The 25,758-nt window shown below is 28.4% G+C and overlaps 6 protein-coding genes across 6 annotated transcripts; 3 read left to right on the top strand and 3 right to left on the bottom strand.

Annotated features, from left to right (window-relative positions):
- Positions 1-473: 473 nt before the first annotated feature.
- On the bottom strand, positions 474-6,579 carry OCT59_021768 (uncharacterized protein). Its single transcript, XM_066146727.1, has 15 exons — positions 6,444-6,579; positions 5,450-6,370; positions 5,327-5,382; positions 5,181-5,254; positions 4,828-5,107; positions 3,091-4,760; positions 2,902-3,030; positions 2,689-2,817; positions 2,527-2,607; positions 2,319-2,450; positions 1,563-2,248; positions 1,364-1,496; positions 1,098-1,280; positions 851-1,030; positions 474-777 (listed from the first exon to the last, which is right to left on the bottom strand). Exons 1-15 carry the CDS (start codon positions 6,488-6,490, stop codon positions 670-672), a joined length of 4,809 nt encoding a protein of 1,602 aa, XP_066005835.1. The 5' UTR covers positions 6,491-6,579; the 3' UTR covers positions 474-669.
- A 1,598-nt stretch (positions 6,580-8,177) lies between these two features.
- On the bottom strand, positions 8,178-10,005 carry OCT59_021769 (uncharacterized protein; the record flags this gene model as incomplete). The annotated part of the gene is made up of 9 exons (XM_066146728.1): positions 8,178-8,254; positions 8,333-8,587; positions 8,683-8,752; positions 8,838-9,011; positions 9,096-9,289; positions 9,382-9,502; positions 9,582-9,639; positions 9,705-9,728; positions 9,803-10,005. The coding sequence occupies 9 exons, from the start codon at positions 10,003-10,005 to the stop codon at positions 8,178-8,180; spliced, it is 1,176 nt and encodes a 391-aa protein (XP_066005836.1).
- Positions 10,006-14,305: 4,300 nt separating this feature from the next.
- On the top strand, positions 14,306-14,786 carry OCT59_021770 (uncharacterized protein). The gene is made up of 2 exons (XM_066146729.1): positions 14,306-14,511; positions 14,597-14,786. Exons 1-2 carry the CDS (start codon positions 14,317-14,319, stop codon positions 14,669-14,671), a joined length of 270 nt encoding a protein of 89 aa, XP_066005837.1. The 5' UTR covers positions 14,306-14,316; the 3' UTR covers positions 14,672-14,786.
- Positions 14,787-15,140: 354 nt separating this feature from the next.
- OCT59_021771 (uncharacterized protein) lies at positions 15,141-16,768 on the top strand (the record flags this gene model as incomplete). The annotated part of the gene is made up of 5 exons (XM_066146730.1): positions 15,141-15,143; positions 15,233-15,273; positions 15,343-15,480; positions 15,544-15,879; positions 15,963-16,768. The coding sequence occupies 5 exons, from the start codon at positions 15,141-15,143 to the stop codon at positions 16,228-16,230; spliced, it is 786 nt and encodes a 261-aa protein (XP_066005838.1). The 3' UTR covers positions 16,231-16,768.
- A 386-nt stretch (positions 16,769-17,154) lies between these two features.
- Positions 17,155-20,481, top strand: OCT59_021772 (uncharacterized protein; the record flags this gene model as incomplete). Its single annotated transcript, XM_025317450.2, has 5 exons — positions 17,155-17,327; positions 17,631-17,723; positions 17,909-18,181; positions 18,297-19,195; positions 19,281-20,481. The coding sequence occupies 5 exons, from the start codon at positions 17,155-17,157 to the stop codon at positions 19,727-19,729; spliced, it is 1,887 nt and encodes a 628-aa protein (XP_025178298.1). The 3' UTR covers positions 19,730-20,481.
- A 333-nt stretch (positions 20,482-20,814) lies between these two features.
- OCT59_021773 (uncharacterized protein) lies at positions 20,815-24,740 on the bottom strand (the record flags this gene model as incomplete). The annotated part of the gene is made up of 11 exons (XM_025317451.2): positions 20,815-21,346; positions 21,419-21,538; positions 21,602-21,681; positions 21,754-21,832; positions 21,929-21,974; positions 22,043-22,198; positions 22,276-22,409; positions 22,487-22,539; positions 22,625-23,956; positions 24,052-24,170; positions 24,442-24,740. 11 exons carry the CDS (start codon positions 24,738-24,740, stop codon positions 21,002-21,004), a joined length of 2,763 nt encoding a protein of 920 aa, XP_025178299.2. The 3' UTR covers positions 20,815-21,001.
- Between the last annotated feature and the right edge of the window lie 1,018 nt (positions 24,741-25,758).

Here is a 25,758-nt window from a genome sequence, read left to right on the forward strand (position 1 = left end):
CTAATGTAAATTAAGAAATTTTCTTAATTATGTTATTTATATAAAATAATAATAATTAAATATAAAAAATTTTATCTATTATTTCTATAAAAACTCTATGAAAATGAGCTTTTCACAAATCCATTTATGAAAAATGCAAATAATTTGATAAATTCTGTAATATAAAGTTATTAATTCCAGAAATATGAGCCTTTTACAGAAAAAAATTGAAATAAAAAAACAGATTGACTTTTTTTACAAAGTGGAAACATTAGAAATAATACAGCAAATAAGCTTGCAAAATTTAGTTTAGATTTAAATAGTTCTTATAATAATAGGTTTACCCATAGTAGTAATTTATTTATACTATTAGATTGTAAAATATTTGCAAAAATCAAATTTGAAAAAAAATACAAAAATGTAATTATTATTCTTTTATGATTTTTTTTCTCTTCTTTTTGATTTCATTTTCAAATTCTTTTAAATTAAATTTTATATAATGCATCTAATTTCAATATAATTTTTTTATTAGTAAATTTAATTAATATATAATGTCAATTAAAGATGAAAATTATTTAAAAGAAAATATTTTAAAAATTTATTTTTGAAAATTTAAAAGAATCATAATTAAATAGAAATAAAGTTTTTTTTTTATAAATAAAAAAGTTTATAATTTATAACTTTTTATGTTTAATTAATATCTAAAATTTTCTTCAATTTGATAATTAATTGCCATTCATCTTTGCTTAAATCATCCCTAAATGATTCTTTCAATACATCAATAGAAACACGTGAAATCTAACAGAAAATAATAGAAAATGAATAAAGCAAACATTAGAAAAAAAGTAAAAAATAAACAATGTCACATTACCTTGCTATATAATTCATCAGTTTCTACAAAATGTCTTCCAAACGTTTTTGAGCTTTCATAAACAGCACATTCAATTTTAATGGCAATACCTGCACCGGTATGACCTTTTTTTGCAATTTCAGTTGCTTTATGATTTTGTTCCATACTGGTCACTTTGCCAAGAGTAATTATCTCACGTTGCTATAAAAATATAAATTAGTTATTATATATAATAAATACCAAAAAAAACAATAAAATTTTATTTTACATTAGTTACGGGATCTGTCTTAACAACACATAGTGGTGTTCCAGTTCGTAAAATTCCTTCAACAACATCTACACCAATAATAATAGGTTCTTTCTTGTTGAATATAGCACCAGGAACTATTTTTAAAATACAAGGAAATATTGCTTGAGGTGCTTGATCTTTACGTTTCTGCTCAACGATTTCCTATTATTAAAATTTAAAGACACTTAATCATCAACATATTCTATCACCAATGAAAAAAAAAATATATCGAAAAAGAACATTACCTTATTGTAAGCGATAAATTGATCAAACAAATGATAAATAATATCAGCCTTAAAAATTTTGATACCTAAATCATCAGCTAAATCTTGTGCCTCTTTGTCTACTTTAACATCAAAACATAAAATAACAGCAAACCTATACATAATCAATAAAATTAGTTAACCTAATATATAATTAATGAATGTATTGAAAATCACTTACTCTTTTGCCTTTTCCAACATAATACCAGCTCGCATAATATCCTTTTTGTGTACTGGTCCAATATTAATTCCAGATACTGGAATCTTAGATGTTCTCAAGAATTCTAAAAGAGCTTCCAGGGAACCCAAAGTAGAAGCCTGTACACATACACCTTTACCAGACTTATCAATAGAACTTAATAAGCTCTTCAAGTCAGACATAATCTCATCTTTGAGGTCGTCTTCGTCATCATCTGGTCCAACTACCATAAGACGTGAACCGGCAATTGCTTTTTCAAGATCTTGGGCAGAGATCTTAACCCCAAGAGCTGCTTTAACACTTTTATTATGAATATAAGCAGACTTGATTCGAAGTTCTTTCAGTGGTTGTGGTGTTAATAAAGCACGGACTGTTGTAACTATGGGACCATTTAGACCGCATAATACGATCTTATCTCCCTCATTTAATACACCATTTGATAAGACAACATCAATTGTCGTACCAAGACCTTCAATAACTTTGACTTCTAGCACAGTACACTCTAGTTCTGATAAATACATTAACGCATCGCTCATTCTTGATTGTGTTAAATTGACAAGTAACATGAGCATATCAGGAATACCCTCTCCGGTAATAGCTGATGTGGGAACAAGAGAAACGTATTTGGCAAAATTCTTATTCTCATAATACAAAACGGAGTTAAGTCCCTATTACAATAAAAAAAAATTTTTAAATAACGCGAATTGATGTTAAAAGACATTGATGTGTTTAAGTTACCTGTTCAGCAAAAGCCAATATAGTTTGTTCAACACGATCTTGGAATTCACGTTTGACGCTTTCTGATTGTTTTGAAAGAGAGTCAAGGAAAGAATTATCCGGTATAGGCTTCCAATCATACATACGGTCAATCTAATCAAAAGAAATAATTATGTAAATAGTTAAATAATTCTTTTTTTTAAAAAAAAATTTGATCAATTTGACTAACCTTATTTAATGCTACTATAAACGGAGTTTTACGATCTCGCAATAATCTTAACGATTCTAATGTCTGTGGTTCTAAACCATGCTGTTAATAAAATATTCATTAATATAGAAAATATTCAATTAAAATAGTCAACATTAATAAGATTTAAATATATTCATTTACCATAATATCAACAACAAGAATAGCTATATTACATAATGAGGAACCCCTAGAACGTAAATTTGTGAATGACTCGTGACCAGGTGTGTCGATAATTAACAGACCTGGAAGTTTGTATTCTTGTTTACCATCCTAAAAAAGCAATTAATAAATTTGATCAATTAAGGATTATCCATAATAATACTCTTCCAACAAATAATTCTATTATTTAAATACCTTATTTAAAGGTGCAGTTTTAGTTTTGATAGTTTCCATAGGAAAATATGTTGCACCAATCTGTTGCGTAATACCACCAGCTTCTCCTTCCTGAACATTTGTCTGCCGGATTTTATCCAATAATTTGGTCTGCATAAAATTTTAGAATAAGTAAATAATAATATAAACCGAAAAATCATTTGTACTTACATTATGTGTTACCGTAAAATCACCTAGTAAAAAGCGATGGTTCCCATCAACTACAAAACCAAAATATTCCCCAACGCCAAGCTCTTTAATTTGAAATCCCCAAAGCTGGTCATGTTTATGATCATTTATTTTACAATTCGATCGAAATAAAACTGAAGGAATAATAGAAGCTTTATGTAAAATGCATTTATTTTGAGGATCAGAAATGCTAGCTTGCAATCCACATGAGCGAGAGATTTTAACAAAGTTTTTGGCATTGCAAACATCCGTTAGTGTCAACTCTATAACATCTTCCTGGGGAATACATAATCCTTTACTATCAATTATGCCAGCTAACAATGGAAGGCGAACTAAATCAATATCTTCATACATCATAATCTCAGGAATATCCTTCCTTCGTAAAATTCCAAGTTCACCAAATAAGGAAGCCACAATATCATGATTATCATTAGACATAACAAAGTCTGTACCAATCCAATAACCAATTAACCAGGCATAAAATTTGATGATATTATTAGTTATAGGTGATCCAATAATACGTTCAATAATTTTTGCAAATGTTCCTTCCCGAACCGAAAAGCGGACTTTATTTGGTGTGAACATGTTGGCAGCAGATTGAACTTCTGAAGAACAATTTAAGAATTGTGTAACAGAAGGTTGCCAAATGAAATCTCCGCGAATAATTTTCAAATCTGCATTACTATTAACACTTTGATAAAATAGATTCGGAATCTTATCTGAATTTAACATTTCTAAGCTCTTAATTGCAGCCCTTTTTGCATGATATTTGGTTTGAAATTGACTTGTCGGATATTTATAAAATATATTTGTTTTTTTAACTAAATTTGTATTATTGTTGTAAATAAAATAATTAAGACAAAATTGGCCCTTTCTTTTTTGATGCTGTATATATGGTGATGATGTAATCCTAAGAACAAGAATATGTGCATCATTACACACAAATGGTTGAGCGGAAGAATTGTTTATTGGAATAATCTTGTAAAGTAATCCCTTCCCGCTTGTAACACCACTAACGTTTCGAGGAGTACTATCATCACCCATTACCTGATCACCCGTCTGAATTGTTTCAACAGCATGAACGCTGCCATCATACATCAAGATAGGAGTACCTTTTCCGAAACATTTACCAGTATCGACATGTCCTAAAATACAACATATTGGAGAACGAAGATCATCTTTACTTCGAGAAGCAAGAGCTTCTTCATGACGTTTCCTTCGACGTTCAGCAGCTTCTTGTTTACGTTTTAGCTGCTGCTTTTTATGTTCAGTTAATTCTTCTTCACTTTCTGTAGCATCTTCACTATCTTCTTCGCTTCCTGTTTCAGTTTCTTCAGACTCCTCTTCAGATTCCTCTTCAGATTCTTCCTCTTTTGCAGGTTTTTTAACAGGGGATTCAACAAGAGGTTTAGCCTTAGTCGTTGTTTTATCAACTTTCGTTGTTGTTTCATCAGACTTCTTAACTTGTTCTTGTTTCTTAACTGGAGTTGACGGAGCTTCATCTTCCGTACTTTCATCCCATTGGTCTTTAACAGACTCCTTTTCTTCTTTATTCTGAATTTCTTCATCATCACTCTCTTCCCATCTTTCTTTAACTTTTGTGGCAATTTCCACCTTTTCTGACTCTGATCCTTGTTCCTCGCTTTCTTTTTCTACAAGAGATTAAATAATTTAACAAATTGAACACCTTAATATAGTAATTAATTACTCAAGACAGACCTTTAATTTCTAATTTTTCTTCCACAGGCTCGATGGAATCTTTCACTTCGGTGGCTGACCGTTCAACTTCAGTTTGTGCCATTCGTTGTTTATTTGGCTGTTTCTTTTTGTTAGAATATACAACTCTCTTTGGTCTTTGTTCACTATATTGACTGAGACCTTCGATCTTAAGGTGGCCAGCTTCAACCATCTGTTGTAACCGTAGCTGATCTTGTTGTTTCCTAATTTTTTGAGCTTTGGTCAATAATTTTCCTTCTTTTTTCGCCTGTTCTTTCTTCGCCTATCAGAGAAACACCGGATATTTTATTTAATACAATGGATAAGAGATCCCCATAATATTTGTTAGTACTTGCCTTTTCTTTTTCTTTCTTCTTTCTCTTCGCTTCTTCCTTCTGCTGCTCTTCTTCTTCAATACGTTTACGTTCCTCTAAACAACATTTCATAAGTTAAAAATTACAGATATTAACTTCAGGTTATTATTTAATTTAACTTATCCTACCTTCAAGTTTCCTTTGTAGCTCTTCTTCCTCTCTTTTTCTCGCTTCTTCCTCGGCACTAAATGGAAATCAATAATGTTAAAAAGAACGAGTTCTATGTAAATAAAAAATTACTAGATACAAACCGTTGAGCCTCCAGCATTTTTCTAAGCGCAGCTACTGGTGGTTTCTTTTTACCAGCAGGTTTTTTTTCTTCCTCTGCCGGCTTCTTTTTCTTCTTCTTTTTACTTTTTGATTTTGTATCATCTTTCGTATCATCTTCATCATCTTCTGCTATCTCTGGCGGTTCTTCAGAAGGTGTTGATTTAGATTCCTCCTTCACTTCTATAATTCCTTCTTGCTTATCTACTTCTTCGGTTTTTTGAGTCTTTTTCTTTTCCGCATCAGCTTTTTTCTTTTCTCTTTCTTTCTGCTTCTTTAATTTTTCCTTTTCTTTTTTACTTAATATTTTTATCTCTCCGCTATCTTCATTTTGTTTCTCCTTTTCTATTGATTCATCATTTTTAACAAGGTTTTCAGCCTTATTGTCCTTTCCACCCTTTTTCTTCTTTTTGTCTTTATTGGACGCGCCAAATTCTTCTTCAGCCCAATCATCAGGTTGAACTGCTTGAACTTCAGTTGAAACAACAGGGATCGCATCTTCATCTTGTTTCTCTTTTTCTATTGATTCATCATTTTTAACAAGGCTTTCGGTTCTATTGTTCTTTCCACCTTTTTTCTTCTTTTTATCTTTATTAGACGCGCCAAATTCTTCTTCAGCCCAATCATCAGGTTGAACTGCTTGAACTTCAGTTAAAACAACGGGGGTCGCCTCTGAAGAAGCCCCTTCTTCTCCTAATATTTGAGAATCGGCATAATCATCATCCGTTACAGCATTTTTATTTTTCTTTTTCTTATTTTTTTTTGAGACTTTAGAGATCTGCGACATTAAATCTCCATAATCCTCGTCTTTTGGATCTTGCAGTTCAGTTACATCAGCAGCGTCATCTTTCTTGGTAGGCTCTGGTAGAGACTCTGGTAGAGACTCCGATTTGGTTTGATCTTCCCTGAGATAGCAAATTTCTTTAGTATTAAATACAAGAAACTAACAAATTCTCACTCGCGCTGTCTTGTACAAACCGATTATCGTCGGCCTTCTTTTTTCCTTTCTTGTCCTTTTTAGCCATTGTTATATTCAAAGAACTTCGTCAGACGCAAAAATCAATATCAACGGCACGATCAAGAATTGAAAAAAAGGATCTCAAAAGATGTTATACATAAATGATTTCAAATTTTATTGGACAAAAAATTGAATAATTTTGTGTAACATTAATTACTAATATAATGAAGCGCAATTGTAGCTATCAACTAGTTCGTATAGGAAATGATGTAAAAGAAAAAATATTTTTATGTTTATCTACAAAAATTACAAATATGAAAAGTGTTGATCGTGTCTATTCGGTCATTACCAGTTACTTACTTATTTTTTTTTACCTTGGAAGTTTTTTGTTCCATCACTTTATGAGTAAAACAGATGATGTGATTATTATTTGAGATTAATATACAAAGAAGATTGAAATATTGAAACATCAAACATTTATAGTGGATGTATCCATTAATGAGAGATATTAAAAGAAACCCAAGTTGTACTTTTCTCATTGTTTTTATACTCAATGAATTTTATTCAAAGCAAGCAATAGTAGCAATACGTCTCCTTGCGAATTAATAAGTGAAAATTACAGTATGATTTAGTTTTTAAGAATGTCTAATTACGATCAAATCATATTATAAATAATTAACAAACAAAGATAGATAATTTAGGCATATGCGAAAGTTTTATGGACATGGAGATGCTTTTAAAGCTCAAAAATTTAGACAATAATTTCCTCTGCCCAAACTAATTTTTAAATTATACCCAAGATATAATACCGTCATAATGTGGGCCAGAATATTTACGATCATTATCTAGTGCGGAAAATCTTTAACTCTACCCTGATTACATACAATTTTTAATTGCATTGTCTCGTTTTTTTTTTGTAATTACGCCCGAATTATGTGATATTTAAAGTTGTGCATTTAAATTTGATTCAAGCCATCCATTTTTGCTTAGTAAATATTTTGGATCAATCAAAGAACATTACCAGTTATAATATTTTTGATTGATAAATTTTTTACTTTCATAGTTCTACATAGTTCTTTATTAAAGCTTCAAAGAAACGTAAATAATGATTGTCTAAACTTTTTTATTTAAAAAGATAATTAAATTCTTTAAATAAGATTTATTTCTAAATTAAAAAATTAAAATTAAAAAGAAAAGAGAAATATTAATAATTAACTAATAAATAATATTAATAAGCAATTAGATAGAATGATAGATGTGCGGTTGTATCTTATATACAATTAGTACTAATGCTATTGAATGACGTCGATGTCACAGTAAATTTGAATCCACATACAGCATACCACAAACACACCTCTTTTATTTTTATCACATACCAAATAATTAGAGAAATCATAGTATACTCTATTCCAATATTTCAATTCAATATTCAAAATAATAAAATATATCATAAAAATTTATAACCCGAAAAATCAACCAACCTCTAATATTTCTTTGAATTAACATAAGGGTCGGTTTCTGATTTAAATGTTATGATAAACTTTTTTTTTTTCTTTTTTTTTTTTTTTTTTTTTTTTTTTTTTTTTTTTTTTTTTTTTCTCTTTGAAAACAATATAGTAAAATCAAATAGAAATAAATTTGGTGGTACAAGGATAATACTGAATACAATTTAAATGCAAGGAAAAAGTATAAAAAATATATATAACTTAAAAGGATATGGTAGGTTAAATTATATAAATACAAAATATCTAATTTCATGAACCTGTTTCCTGACGACTATTTTTTCTTGTATATTGTGGTTTTCGCCTTTTTTGCTTAGGCGTATCCATTTCTATGATGCAAATTATCAATAAATGAAATCAAACATACAAAAACTTTTTTATATAGGAAATATTTAATAACTACATACTGCTAAATACAGGAGATGATTTAACAGAGGTTTTTGACGTCGGTGAATCTTTTATATTAGCATTGGATGTTGATGGCGATGGTGCTGGAATATCAGTATAATGCTGTTGTTCCATATTTAAATTTTCGTTTTTCTCTTTAGGTGTTTTAGCAGGAGGTTCAGGTGGAGAAGGACCTGGTGTTGGGGGAGTATGATTTGATTGATTTATAATTGTCTGTGATTGCTGTTCAGGGTTTGCTAAGGCATATAAAGTTACTATATGTATTTACACGTATAAAATTGAAAATTATAATTATAATTAGTTTAATTAAAAATAAATAAATAAATAAGTAATAAAAAATATTACTTACAAAGTGGACCCTTATTTGAAGATATACTTTTTTCTATTAAGTCGTGCAATGTCACTACACCTTCTGCTAACTATGATAAAGTTAATATTAATCATACGTTAATTACGTTAATTACCAGTTTTATATTCTGTTAAATTGACTTATTTTATACATACCTCTAAGCATCTTAAAGTTTTTATTGGTATACCCATCGGTCCAATAGGACTCTCAGGTAACATCGTTTGTTGTTGTCGAGGAACATATTCCATATGCTTCTCTGTATTAAATTCAAAACAGTCTATTTTTAAATGATGATTTAGTCTGACCTTTAATCGCCCTGACGCTACAACCTGACATAACAAAAGTTATAACATATTAATGATTGTATAATAAATCGAAACTGTAAATAATTATTACAAAGTAATTTATTATACCCTTGATCCATCTTCATAATTATATATCAATGAAGCTTTTGCTTCAACTGTACTATTATATGCCATGCAATTATTTGCTATACTAACGGGAGTAGTAAAATTCTCCTTTATGCTATTCATTGTTAGTTGTATTGACGTAACGCCTGATTCAAAATTTACTTGGAAAAACCTTGAAATTACAGGATTCGGTATATCTTTTATTACGAAAAATATTAATTAATATAACAAATTTAACAAATTTTGAATTTAAAAAAGATAATGGAAGAAAATAATAAGTAATTCTAACCAAAACTTCTACTTCCTCCAGCCTCAGGATTCCATAATCCATATATCATTCTTCCTTCTTCTGAAAAGAATTCCATTACTATTCTTTTCCAATAAGCTATGTCCTTCTTGTTTACTGCATTCTATGATATTTAAATAGAAAATCAAAATTAATTTGTTTTAAATATAAAAAGTGTCAGTAAAAAAATGGTAAAGCTATACCTCGCCAGCCAAATATTCACCAAACAATAACACTCGTAAAATGCTTCTTCCAGATGGCCTGCTTTTGTAGCTTTTTTGTTAAATTTGGAAAAAAATGAAAGAAATATTTTTTTATGAACTAACCTCAGGTAAGAGACTGGATTCCGACTAAAAAAAAATAGTGTAAATTAAACTTGCAAAGTGAAAGTTTTCAAAAGAGCACAAAATAAAGGCATATTTACGTGATCGGGGGGGAAGGATTTTGACCCATTGGCATTTGTTGTAGTCTTTGGTTATTCATATTTGCTGTTAACATAGTAGGAAACCCAATTGGGTTTTGTGTCATTGCCAAGTGCATCGCTCTAGGGTTATTTGGCATACCAACCAAGCCGTTTGGAATAGTAATACCCCCGTTAGCATATGCCGCGGGGTTTAAGTTAGCCATTCTTAATATTGATTACTGCAAAAAGGTACGTTCCGGGAAAATGAACAATATAATTAAAAGAAAATTTTTTTACTTTCTGTTTTACTTGATCTAGTATATTGTTAAATTTACATGGAGCTCTCTTATTGCTTGTTTTAGTATAACAGTCACTGGGACATTTCAACGCAACGCCAATTACTAATTAAAAATTTTGTACTACGTAAATTAGCCTATCTTCTTATAGGCTAATTTTTTATTATGAATATGAACTTTCAATAATATTCTATATTTTACATAACGCTTTTATACGACTTTTGACCTTTAAACTGAAATACTCCTGATAATAATTCTTCCCAAAAGTTTTTTACGATGAGTCGTTAATAAAGATGTATTGTTAAATTTGGTTAGTAGTTTATATATACGTGCTGAGAAATGTCTAAATTTGTAATCCTTTATTGAAAACGGTCTTTTTTTTATAATTAATATTGCAATTAATAAAGCTGATTATTTATTATTTCGTTCTCGCTTTTTTCCTTACCAACAAATATTATGTAAAGTATAATTTATAGTATTAATATTTTTATAATGAGGTTAGAAGATGATTGAAAGAATGTTGTTTTGTAATTAAATTTGATGGTCGATTCATTTTGCTCTCTTTATTTTAATTCTACCTCCCTCTTCTACGACCTCTAGAATTTTATAGGGTTTTTTTATATTTTGCTATTGTATGAAGTTCACTATTTTTTGCTCTTCACCTACTGTAATTCAATCTTCATCTTTATTAATAACAATTAAGCAATCTTTAGACTTACGTTCTAGATTCCAGAGATACAGCAAAAAACAAAAAACCGGTGATCTGGATTGCTTCAGATTTTGCAATTTTTGTTGTTAAATATATGGATGTTATGATATATAAAAAATTTTAGGCTTTTTGTTTTTTATTCTAAAAATAAACCTGGCTGCCATCAAATTTTCAGTAAATTTGATTTGGCATATTTTATAAACACTAAAATATTTATAATAAGATTTCAATAATTTAAATTTGAATTTGAATTTTTTCAACCATTATGATAAATAAATTTTGATTTCAATTTTCTTAACAACAAACAAATAATAGTAAGTTTTTATTATTGCATAAACAAAATTGCAAATTCCAATTGCACTTTTTGTAATTCAAATAAATAAATATAGCTTTTAATTTAATTTTAAGTTATTTTATATTAATAAAATTTTAAGAAAAATATTTTTTTACATTTTATTATTAAAAACCTTTATCACTAAATACATTAAGCAAATATATCTTTAATATTACTTAAATGAATTGATATTTTATTAAATATAATAATAAAAAGTAATTAGTAAAGTATAATTAATTTGAATATAAAAGTAATTTATTTATATTACATTTTTTAAATTTCAATTAATTTAATTATTTTAATATTGTATTTTTATAATTAATATTACACAGTTTTTTAGTTTAAATTACTATTAAAATATATTTTATAAATTGTAATATTGTATTAAACTAAAATTTAATTTTAACAAATTAAAATAATAAAAAATTTAAAAAAATTTAAATTTTAAGACTTTAAAAGATTTTAAATATTTTTTATTTATATTGAATAAAAAATTACTTTGTATTATATTTCAGTAAATATTAAATTTAGAAAAATTATTAGATTTCTTTTATTAAAGGTATAAATTTTATTGAATTTAAATTATTAGTTATAGATTAAAATAGAAGTATATAGTTTAAAATTTTTTAAAAATACTTTTAAAATAAATATTAATTTTTGGAAAATTTTATATAATTAATAAATAAACTTTAAATGTAATTTATATATGCAGTTTATTTGTTTTATAATAAAATAGATAATTTAGTTAATCAGATCTTTGTTATAATAAAATTTAATATAATATGAAAATTTATTATAATAAAATTATTTTATATGTATTTTATATCTACTGGTTTATATAAATTCTATCTATTATTTCTGCAAAAAACTCAAGCTTTTTACAATTTTATTTATGAAAAATATAAATAATATATAGTATTAATTCTAAAAATTTAAGCTTTTTACAGAAAAAAAATGGAATATAAAAAATGGATTGACTTTTTTTACAGAAAAATTTATTTTATTAAATAATATATAGTATTTTATTAGTAATTTTTGATATAATAAGATTTTTTATGATAAAATTAGTATAATACTCTATTAAAAAGTTTTTTAATCAAAATTTGTTATAAAGTAAATGGGTTAGAATTCTACTTTATTAAAATACTAGTTAAATAATAATAATATAGTTTAAATATTAGTATATGTTAGTTATTATATTTAATAGGATTTAATATTTTTTGCATATGTAATATATCACAGCAAATTTTATATAATAATTTGCTAATCTTTACCAAATTTTCTAATTCTCAATTTTTTTTGATTTTTTTACATTTTTGGTGTAAACCTTTATGTACTTATTGTACCACTTTTAAAATCTATATAGTATGGATATTTTTGCTTGCTTTACAATTTTATTTAATATATCAAAAAGAATTTAGAATACTGTTTTTGACTTTTATATGTGGAATGCAATATTTTATAAGTGCAATAAAAAATAAAATCCTATATATTATTATAAAAATAGAAAAATAAATTTTTACTACTTCCTATAAGGGTAAAGTTAAAAAAAATATTAGACTAAATATTTTATTATATATAATTTTACCTTTTTTAAAAAAAAATCAGGTTTTTTTTTAATATTACTTAATCTGATTATCAAATGAATCAGTTCAAATCATTATTAACATAATAATATTTGTATAATAAATATTTATTATTTATAATGATAAGCCTCTTAAACAATTTTTGATTTTAATTTTATGTTGAAAATCTTTGCCAAATACTGTTCAGTTATTTGTCCATTATAACGAGAATTACTATATAATTAATTTTTTTTATAATTAATACTTTTTTTTGGTTAGGTTGATGCTAAAATAAAAACGCTAAAAGAACCGTGCTATGATGGGATTGGGTACTGATCCATGCATGTTACAGATATGGATACAATTGAAAAAAAAAATAAATTATTCTTATTCCCGTTGATGTATATTAATTTAATGGGATAAAAATTTTCATCAAAAAACACTCAACTATACTAAAATTTATTGCTCATCAAGATCGTGTTGGTGTAGAAACTAAATATCTATAATGATTATTTCTTTGAAAATTTGGAATGTAGTATCCAATGCATGATGCTCGTAAGCAGCTTATTAGGATGTGATGTTGAGAATTTTAATTATGGCAAATATTAGAGTATAGGCACAAAGGTAATACACAAGTTGCTATTCCTGAATTCTATTCATCATCTCAAGATCCACCCGAAAATCTAATGTGCACGTGAATTGAAAGGTAAATCATATGTCAACTCCAATTCTTATTTAAGCAACAACAAAGCAATGGGTAATTATTAACGTTCGAATAGTGCATGAAATTTATGAAATTTGAAGAATTTTAACAATAACATCCAACAGCTGCTATTTAGTTACCCAAAAGATACAATAAATTGCCACAACCAAATAGTTATTTACTATGTTTATTAAGTCATATATTAAAGAATTATCTTACCCAGTCACAAACGGATGGTTGAATCTGTTGTCATATGTAATGAAGTCCATGGTCTGCTTTTTTTACTTAGGTTACGTCCACTGGTCTGGCTAAAAGAGAGCACCTGACCAATTAATTGTCTTTGGTGTTAATAATGTATAATAATGTATGTATATATTTAATATACTACATCTTCAATTATTAACAATCAAATTTTTACTAAAATGAGCATATAAAATTTATTGTAATATATTCGAGGGATTTTACTTATCTACATTAAAATTTGTTAGTAAAGATATTGTACCTGAATTTCATCCAAATTCTGGTGTAAAAACGCAGTTATCTTATGGGAAAAAGTTATATGATATTATTTTAAGTTATTCGACCCAGCATCAATTTCCTGAATTTTGATTGAATCCTGTGGAATTCGAAAAAAGTTGATGATACACATTTTCATATTGATTTCATCGCTGCTTTGAACAACCAGCGGATCGTCACGAGACTAAATTCATTGCCGGTAAACTACATCATTGGTAACTGGGTTAGTATGTTTAGAATTTAAACTTATTTTAGTTTTGTAGATTTAGCTTTTTTTTACCATTTTATATATTCTATTAAACCTAATTTATTATCTGAATTACGAAATAGAAGGGAGATTTGATATTGAAGACTTCAAGAATTCTTGGATTACTGGAAGTGACAATGTTATCATGCAGTGCAAGTATGTTATATGTATTCTTTCTGCGAGAGAGAGCGTAATAATATATCACATCCGTTCTTATATATAATGTTTATGGAATTATTTGATCTCAATACGTATAGATTATCAGAATTAATGAAATCGATTGTTAAGAAACCTATTCTGCCATATGTTAAAACTTTAACTTTAGAGATGGTTGTAAACGATCATAATGATGATGTAGAGGTAAATATAAAGGAAACTTTTTTTGGATCACTTAAACGAAGTAGTTAAATAAACTAATTGTGTTAATTGTGTTGGTATCTTATAGGTTCCATATGTTAGACTTGTTACTAGCTCTAAAACAATAAATAATATACAAATTACAGAATCATCAGAAAGATGAGTTTTTATTAACTAAAGTTCAAAAATGCAAAAATATTTGATGGATTGATTTATTATATTCATTAATAGTGTATCAACGCGTTACAATAAAAGAATATCGACCAAAGAACGTTTTTAAAATAATTACTACTTTGCTTGTCAAATTTTATAACTCGAGATTTCGAGATTTGAGAGAATATTGACATAAAAACGCGAGTGATTTTAATGGATTTACATAATAAGAAATTTTGATCAAACTCGTAATACATTAATACATTCACATTACCACGAACACAACAAATCTGCATAATGGTTGATAAAAAAATCTTGGTTCAATTTCTTATATAAAAATAATTTTGATTTTTGTTTCTTTATGTCACAAGAAAAAAGTACAATTCCAGGGAATCACCAACAGGTACCTTTAAAAGTCCTTGCTATAGGATCGGCATATGAAGACACGATCCTTTATGTTGATAAGTTTCCGCCTGAAGATGGTAAACAAAGAGCACAAAGAGTTGAAAAAAGGAGAGGTGGAAATGCGGGAAATACTTTAACTGTTTTATCTCAATTCCCTCTAACTCAGGGATATTTCATGGCTTCTATGGCCTCTAAAGATGCTTCGGCGTAAGTGTGCTTTTCTTAAAAATTCACAATCTCGAAAAGAACTAATCGTAACGTGATAACCATTTACAGATTTTTACTCCATGATTTTGAGACTCATAATATAAAGACCTCGACGTGTATATTTAGATCCAATGCTGAACTTGCACCAGTAGCTTATATTATATATGCCGATAATACAAGTTCACGAACAATTATAAATTACAATAGGTAAATATCTAATTTAATTTTATATATGAAATAAATTATGAAATTAATGATTCCTGATTATAGTATAGATGAATTAACGTTTGAAGAGTTTAAACGTAAATTCGAAGCAGCATGTGTAGAAGAAGTAGATACATTAAATAACGATTTACCATTTAATTGGATACATTTTGAAGGACGTAATGTTGTAGAAGTAGCGAAAATGATAGATTATATTGGTACAAAAGTTTGGCGTCCTAGAACTAAGATTAGTGTTGAATTAGAAAAACCTTATCGTAGAGGATTAGAAACTTTGATGAGTAGAGCTGATGTTGTATTCTTTTCTAAAGTATTTGCTGAAGGTAAAGGATACAATCACGCTGGCGATTTCTTACAAATTATGAGTCCACATTGTAAAAATACGTAAGTAATTATCAGGTTTTTTTTTTAAAAAAAAAAAAAAAATTCTCGCTAAAAAAAATAATTTTTTTATTGGGATATTTAAGAGCACTTCTTTTTTGTACATGGGGAAGTTCAGGAGCTATGTGTTATAATAATCAAACGCGTAAATTATCTACGGAACCAGCATTACCAATACCAAGTGTAGTTGATACAGTCGGAGCGGGTGATACATTTACAGCAGGAGTAATTTATGGACTAACTCAAGGTATGACAACTGAAGGGTGTTTAAAATTTGCTTGCGAATTAGCTGGTAGAAAATGCGCTCAGGTAGGTTTTGACTGTGTAGTAGAGAAAATGAGTAAATTATTTTGACTAAATAGTCAAGGAGATGAAATCCTAATTCAGGGAGTTGGCGTAAACAGTTTGATGTAAAAATGAAGTATTATAATATAAATTTCCTTGAATGTTAAGTATTTATTAATTAATTTAATATAGTTTGTACTTTTAAATATTTCTAATAAAAATATTTATTTATAATAAATAAAATAATTATAGCAAGTTCCCCATAATCAGAGTCTCTTCAGCTCATTAATAAATCGTTCAAATTGGATCAAGATTGAAAGGATTAGCAACTAAGTAATTTTACTTTATTTTAGTACGATTCTTCAATTTTTAAAAATTCGTAAGTATATAAAATATGATCATTAAGATAACTTCAAGGTATTTTGGAATGAAAAAAATTAAATTTGATAGGATAAACATAACAAATAACATTATTATAATTGCCATGATTCGTTAATATTTCAAGCCACGTTTATTTTACGGAAAAGTTCGAGCATTTGCAAAATTTCATGTAATATGTTACTTTATAGCTCTGTTTTTTTATGAAGTTAAAGTTGTGAAATTTTTCATTCTATAAAATAGGGAAAAGTTCGTCCTTTTAAGTTCCACAATCAGGAAATTTAATATTATGCCAGATTTTAAAACTAAGCTATCCACGTGATCAATCAATAAAAATATTACTAAAAATACACAGGGTAGGAATTCTCACTTGACGCATTCATTTTGTTTTTGATAATTTCAACTGGCCTTAGAAACTTTTTTTGTAAACTTTTTTTACCCAGTAGTTTTTTTTTCAAAAAACCCAACTACTTGGGACGACTTCTACCATCAATATATATACTGAACAGTTAATATACCTGAATACTTGGAGATTCTTTCAGTTCATCTCGGTTTATAAACTCTTTTTAACGTTTTTCATAAGGATTCTCACGGTATTAGCTTTTTAGCAATACTATGAATATTACCGAGGATAAGTGGCCTATTCATCAATCATCTCAAGTCCCCCCTTCTCCTCACCATCCACACTCCGATTTGTCTCCGCAAATGAACGGTATGCAAACTGAAAACTTTATTCAATCTTTCACATATGACGGTCAAGCACCTCAAGGTCAAATTCATCAACAAATGTAAGTTATGTTAATATCTAAACCTCTTAAAATAAAAAAAAATAAAACACTCGTAGTTTTGTGCCGCGCACGTTTTTCAGTTATCAGTTTCCACATAGAACCCGCGTTTTATTTTGTGCTTCGTACAAACTGGTTTTGGTTATGCAAGTTGATGTTTCTTGTCGCCGCGTGTTACCTTACACACACTCGTTTATTTTTTTCGAAACTGCGTCTCTTCTCTTGTTGAACATTTCTAACGTGTCCTTGACTTAATTTTTTGATATCATATATATACACTAAACTAATTTAATATTGATATCGTAGGCCTGTCCATGACGGTAACAACGGTGCAATGTTCATACCACCAAAACAAGAGATTGATACGACGCCAAATAGATCGCAAAGCCAATATCAAAAGTAATTATCATTTAAGATTTTAATAAGAGTATATATTAAAATGTTGTAGTGTATTATGGTTTTAATCTTTCATTCGATCAATATGATGTTGATTTGATTTAGTTGATGGCAAAATTTACATTTAATTTATCGTATGAATACATGCTATTACTAAACATTTAATTTATTAATTGGTGATTGTTTAGTTTTGTTTCAATGTCTGCTCCTGTGACTCCTACTACTCCCCGTCAGAATACTTCTCCAAATGGTACACCTATAACACCTGTTTCCGCACCACCAGAACGTAAAAATGATAACAGGCCAACGTTTACAACAAACTCATTTCACGCCACACCATTTCAACAACAAGCTATTAGGAAACGTAGAGACAACTCATTAGGGTTTCCTCCAGATGCTGGTCCATTCTTCTCCCAAACACAACAGCATTATAATTTGTATAATATGGATAGAACTAATAGGTGCGATAAATTTGCCAATAAGTAAAGTCATTGATTTATTTAAGTTCTTTACAAACTTATTTTTCTAAATTTATTATTCTTTCCTTTGAATATTCTGTTATTCGTGATTTAACAGTTATAAACTTCGTATCAATTCAAAAGTTGACCGTGGATTCTTCTTGGCTGAAAATGATTGGACGTGTTATCGAAGAAATTATTTCCAAATTAGTAGTGCGTTTTCTTTAACAGGAACAAATCATCCTGTTAATGAACCGGAAATACCGTGTTTGATAGAAGTAGAAGGTCAATTTCATACAGTTACTCAATTCACGTTAGGAATTTCTGCTCGTGTTTCCAACAGCGATAAAAAAATCGAGTTGGTGCAACATACTCCGAAACGCGACAAAGGGCCACAGATGACTCCTACACCAAAACCTATTCGAGCGGGTGGTAACCTAAATCTTAGTTCTGTGGGAGCAAATACAAATATTGTTACTTTTGAACGTATTCAGTTTAAAACAGCTACTGCAAATAATGGTAAACGTCGTGCTGCTCAACAATATTATGTAGTTATGGTAGACTTATATGGCCATGTTGAAAATGGTGAACCTTATAGAGTCGCGACAGCAACATCAGCGCCCTTGGTAGTTCGTGGGCGTAGTCCCGGACATTATGCTGATAGTCACGAGCGCTTTAATCCGATTGGAATGCATCCAGCATTTCCCAACGATAATCGTCAACATATTACTTTTCCTGGACCAAATGGTGCTCCCGGTATGATGCCACCTGATTTCAATGGTGCTCCTTTCCCGGGACCTTATGGCCAGTATCCTCCATTCCAAGGATATCCCCCTAACGGTCCAATGCGCAATGATGCTATATCCTTAATGATGTCGACTGGCGCGCCAAATCCTACAGCTTCTCACTATCCCCCACAACATCCTCCACATTATATGGTTCAAAATATTCCAGAAACGGGAGAAACTCCCAATCCAGAAATGTATAATAATAATATGGACCCAAATAACTTAGAAGGTTCGTATTATTATTCAGGTGAAATTTTTTCGTTAATGAAATGCATTATTTTCTTATCTGATATTAAATTTATTTTATTTTTTAGTATCTACATCAGCGGCACCTACAACATTTACAAATTTTGAGGCACGATCGTCAGCTTCAAATTCTCCTGCAGCGAGTGGTGCAAAACCATATATGAAAATCGAGATTCCGCAATCATCTCATCATACGAATCATCCACTCACATCTCCAGTTTTTCATTCTCAGGAGTATGTGGAAAGTTTTGGAATGTATAACAACAACAATGCACATGCAACTACCACACATAGTGGAGGTTATCATTCAGATAATGAACGCAATGGATCAAATAAACAAAAGGATGATACTGAACAAAATTCTGAGAATGCTCAACAAAACCAATCTAGTTCACAGGTAAATGGTGGTGATAAGAATATCCAAACCAACAATACAAGTATGAATGATAGAGATTCTAAGTCACCTGTATCAATGAATGGAGAAAATACCGCAAAGTCCAATGCAAGATCAAAATAATTGTAACGAGAGGATGGATGAAGATAAAATGACATAAAAAGAATGAGTATATGAGTATATTGAATAGTGATTTGCTTACTTATCTTTATCTCGATTCTTTAAGATCTAGAGTGATTATATCTTACTATTTCTTTTTTTTTTTTTGTTTTTGTTGAATCGATTGTTTGATGATTACTTGTCTGTTTATGAATGATGTTTTTTAATTGGATCTGAAATCAGGTCCTGTTGTGGAGTGATGAAACTCTACAATGTAAAGTTGATTTATGAAAGGCCGGCTTTAAAAAAAAAAAATATTCATAAATCGAATATGTTTATATTTTGGGTTTTAGAAATAAAGGGGTTTGGGATTCGTGCGCTTTTTCAATTAGAGATAGAAAAAATTATAAAAAAAAAGAAAGAAATTGTTTTGTTAAGATTTTTTCAACACTTCTTTTTTTTGCATTATCATATAAATAATCTCTTTTCCAATCTTTTTTAATTATTATTATATTATTTATCCTTTTTTTATTATTATTATATATTACGATATATTAACCATTTGATTAGTTTTTTTTCTTAGGCATTTAGTTTAAGTTTCTAGTATTCTTTTTAAGTGTCAATCAACGATCTAAGAAAAAAAAAGGATATATAAAATTATATTTATTCATCTTAAAAAATTTATCGCAAATTATTAAAATCTGATTCTCGTTTTAACCATCTTATTAAACTATAAATATATAAAAATAAAGTAATAATATGTTATTTTAAACCTATTTTTTTTACATATTTTACATATTTTATATCAAAAATTAGGATTTCCCAAAATATTAAAATGGTATTACCAGGTAAAAAAATTTGTTCACCATTAAATTTAAAATATAAAAAATTAATATAATTTGTTAAATAAAAAAATAACTTATTGAAAGTAAATTATTGATTATAATATATATTAGAGAAATATTACATAATATATATATAGGTTTACTATTAGTTTATTAGCAAACTTTTGGTATATATAATATATTAATAATTATTTTAAAATAATATAGAAATTATATTATTATATGCAAAATTTTTTGTATTACATTAACTGCTCAAATTATTTTAAATTTCATAAAAAATACAAATCAATTATTAGTATTTGTATCATATTATTAGTGAAATTACAAATTTCAAAATGATAAGCTATATGGCAATATATAGTAAAAATACAAGCAAATTTTTAAACAAATCGAATTTTTTGTGTAATAATTGTAAATGTATTGTATGTAATTGAATTATATATAAGTAAATTTACAAAAGTTCAAAATTTTCAACTACTACATGTGATGATCTATTATTATTATTATTAGTTTCGTTTTTATTAATTATGTTAATATTATCATCATTGCCAAGGATCTCATCATCATCTCCTTTAGTACTTATAAAACAATCATCCTCATCTTCTTCATGTGTTACAATATCTTCTAAGTCTTCTAAATCATCATCATCCACATCATCAACTGTCTCAATAATTATAGATGGCGATCTATCACTAAATTCACTAAGTGAAACATCACTAAAGGATTTTTTCCTTGGCCATAATTTTGGGATAGGACACGCGTTCAATATAGTGAACAACGGAAATTGTGAATTTAACTAGAAGGGAAAAAAAAATGTAAATATATGTTTTAAAAATTTTAATCGTAACTTAAAAATTTTTATATCTACTTTTTCAATTCGAATGCAAAAATTATCAAAATCTTGAGAGCTTTGACATAAGAATCCCAACAACATAGAAGGGTCCATTTCTGATATATCCATCATCCTAACAATAGTAGAGTGGTAGTCCTGTAAAATGAAAAAAAAATATTTTAATATACTAACAGATTTTTATATATTTTTGATATTTACCTCAATCGGAAATTCCGGAGTTTTACTGAGATTTATAGCCGGCCGTACGAAGTGAGGATCAAGATACAGTAGATCGTCATCTTGAATAGAAGGAATGAACCCGTGTAAATATAAAAATTACCAAAGTTCAATATTACAATATGATAGCTTACCCTGAACCGCTACAAAATATAATGATCTACCAGGTCTACCGCCAGCAATCCCCAAAAATTGAGGGAAAGTAAACAATGCCTATTAATTTTTTCAAAAATGAAAGATCGTTCATTATAAATTTCAAACTTCCTTTTTCATCTATTTTCAACTCGTATATGGTCATTAAAATTATACCTTTAAGTTATCTGAATAACTTGGATTAAGCTTATCTGTGCCCAACCTATTTTGTAATAAATACATTAATAAGAATTTTTTTTTTTGTTGCCAATTATAAATATTTAAACCAACCTCACAGAAAGTAAAATAAGAACCGGCTTCCATGGTTTCTGATCACCGATATCATGTTCTCCTGTTGCAGCATCGATTATTTCACTACGGTAAATAGTATTGTCTGTTGGTACATAAATGGCTAAAGGACATTCTTTATGAGTCAACGACAATCGCCTAACAAATAAAGAAAGTAATAATAAATTAATTAAATCACTTTTAAATCAATCACGCATAGAAGATCAGAAACTCACTTCAATGCATGAGCAACAGTAGCCGGTCCAAACCAATCGCCAATTTTCTTATCCAATGACATTCCTACACGGGCAATATTATGGATTGAATAATACTGTTCTGGCTCAGGCCCGTCCATAAACCAACGCAAAATCTAATAGAAATCAATCATATTTCTCGTTAAATTTAAAAGGAGAATAATAGCTAAGTTAATTCCTCCTTTCCAAATACCTTTCTATATATTAATACATCATGTTCCGTTTGTAACTTATGTAACCGCCAATCTAAAATAATTTTTTTTTTTTTAAAAAAAATAACTTTAATAATATATACACAAATAATTTATTTAATCATCAAACGACTATTTACCTCTTCCTAGCAATACCCATAAAAATCCTTGTGCTAATAAACTTTGACCTGTTCTATGCATACAGCCCCATCCTGTATCTGTAGTGTGAAATGCAGGTTCAATTGGAGGAAATTCTTTTCGATAGCAACAAAATATCCTTGACTGAAAATCCAATAAAAAATCCAACAGTTTTTGTTGATTGGAATTTAATTGTCCAAGTGAATCAGGCCAATATAAACTTGTTGGAGTTGGGGGTAAAGACCTTACTGAACCTGTTTCCGTTGTTTTTTGAGGAACCCACATATCTGTTTGAATCGATATTATTGATCGATCTTTTTGTTTATCATTAGAATAATTAGAAACTTCAATGTCCTTAGGAAAGTTATTTTTGGGAATAGAAACTCCAGGATAATCCGATGAATTCGTCGATTCACGTGTCACAGTTTCAGCAGATATATTATCACCGGATAGACCTCCTACATCTATGTCTTCAGAAGGTCTCGATATTGTATCACTACTGTTACTTTCATTTTCATCTTCTGAACTAAAACATATATCTCCAAAACTTGATCGTTTTGAATCATCATGTAGATACTTTGGATCATAATCTGTTTCTGTTTCCATGTGTGGATAAAGTCGTGTTGAAGGTGAAGATTTAGGTTTCTCTCTACCAGAAAAGATGCTAAAAGTCCTTCTTCGAGGCTTTTTATCTTGAGAATTAGATCCCAAAAATTCTTGATTATCATATGAAGAATATTTACGTAAAAGATTTGGACCCAGAGATAATCGTTTCGATTGATCAGAATTGTTCGTTAGTGACTCTGAAAATATCTCCTTTTGCAAATTGGATGATGATGATGATGATCTTATTTCGTAATTTAATGAATCAGATATATCTTGTTTTCTATTAGAAGACAATGACCTTATTTTTTTACCAGGTAAAATACGACTATCATTTTTTGGAGGTGAAGATTCTGGAGTTTGTGATTTTTGATCTGGTGGTGGTGATCTACGAGAAAGTGAAAGCGATCTTAACCGTCTAATCACTCCAGGGGGTGAATTAGGTTTTGGTTTTGGTAATAAAAATAATCCTATTTGTTGTTGCTGCTGCTGCTGTTGTTGTTGCTGAAAATCAATTTCATGAGGAGCTTGTGAAAAAGAACGCGACTTGCCCAATTTATGAGTACGTATAAAATCATCGCTATGATGGCGTTCATGATTACTCTGTATATCATTATAATCCTCATCTTCTTCCGATGAACCAAACATATAATTCAATAAGGATGATGCCCGTCCGCCTCGAGCATGTTCTCCCCTATCGGGTTTCGGGAGGTTAACCGTTCCACCGTCCTCTAAGTGGCACACACGCATTTACAGAATTGACTTGATCCAATTATACATAAAGTCAAGAATTGGGAACATTATATCAGGAGATCTTTAATTTTACCTGTAAATTTATATTCTACTCCAAGCATCCATATTGATTCCGTCGAATAATTATGTTTCACTCTAGATCTTTCATCTGATTTCATGTATTGAATTAATCGCGAATTATAGAACCAATGACTTTTCATATATATATATAAATGAATGGAAAAAAAATGCATAACGGTGAATAAAACAGCAAATGAGAAATTTTTCCGAATCTTTTTTTTTTTTTTTTTTTTTATTATATTAACACAATTAATAATTTTTGGAAAGAAAAAAAAATTTTTTTTTAATTATTATCCGTATCTATTGTTTAATTTTCCGTTTTAGGAATCAAGTCAAACCTTAAAAAATTTTTTTCTAATATTTCAGATATATAAAAGGTCGAATCAAATCATTATCAACTAACCCAACTTTTTGTAAAAGTTCTGCAGAAGAATTATTCTTTGGCATATCATATTCATTTATTTCTTCCCCATTTATTTCTTCTGGTGGTGAGCCGGGTGTAAAAGGGCTTTGATTAGTTGAAGAAGAAGAAGATTCTTCAGCAGGTAAAGAATCTACAGAAAAATCGTCAACACTATCCCATTCTTCCGTTTGCCCTGTTGTCGTTGTCGTTGTCGTTGTTGCCATTGTTGTTGGTGACGATGGGGGAGTAAAAATTTTTATTGAGGGAGTAGTATTATTATTTGGTTGTATTGGTGACATTGTTAACTTTTGTTGTAAATTATGTAACCAGTAATATACTAATAATAAACAAAACAAAATATAAAAAAAAATATGGGTTTTGAAATTAGGTTAAAAAAAAAAGGTTTTCTTAAAGAAAAGAAAAAAAAAGGATATTAACAAACTTTTCATCATTTCTTTTTTTTTTCAAAAAATTTTTTATTTTATAATTATCATTATCAATTCTATAAATGAAAATTGAGGGTGGCTTTGAAATAATAAATTTTTTTTAATATGAGTAACATGTGATCAAATTAGTTAATTTTATTAACCGAATCAATAAGTAAATCCAAATGCATAAAAAATTTTGCACAACGAAAGTGTGTTTTTGGAAATGTTTATATTAATTCGGAAATAATAAATTTTTTAAATTTAATACCTATTAGATAGATCAAGTGTAAAAACGTATAAAAAAAACGGAATAAAGCCACAAAAAAATATAAAATTTGGGAGAATTTATTTATTAACGCCCAATGACATAATAAGTATTATACAACGATCCTTATTATTGATGATATCATTAAAGGACATTTTGTTTCCATAGTCCCCTCAATGGGCTAAATGGTTTCAAAGATTATAGGAGATTGAGATGAATATCATTCTTCTATCGTTTCAAATGACAAATTTGGATTACGGCTATTCCTAATAACAACACAAAGAAAATCATGATTTTTAACAAAAAAGGATATTCCTCTAAACGGCATACCGGTGGTTTAGCGGATTGTTGGCACGTGACGAAGATTTCTCTATTTTCGTATCACAATGTCTCATTAATAGATAAAAACAAGTGCGATTAGATAGCGTAGCTGTCAAAATGCTGTCAAATTACCGGGCCGAATATGTATGTATATATTATAAATTGAGGAACCGTTGTAGAAAAATGATGTATAATTGTATAAATATTCAATAAATATGTAAATATATACTGTACATATACAAAAAAAATATATATATTTAATTGAATTGTTATTAACTCCTCATCAAATATTCGAAAATTAAT

This window comes from Rhizophagus irregularis, chromosome 30 (assembly GCF_026210795.1).
Source record: "Rhizophagus irregularis chromosome 30, complete sequence".
NCBI lineage: Eukaryota > Fungi > Glomeromycota > Glomeromycetes > Glomerales > Glomeraceae > Rhizophagus > Rhizophagus irregularis.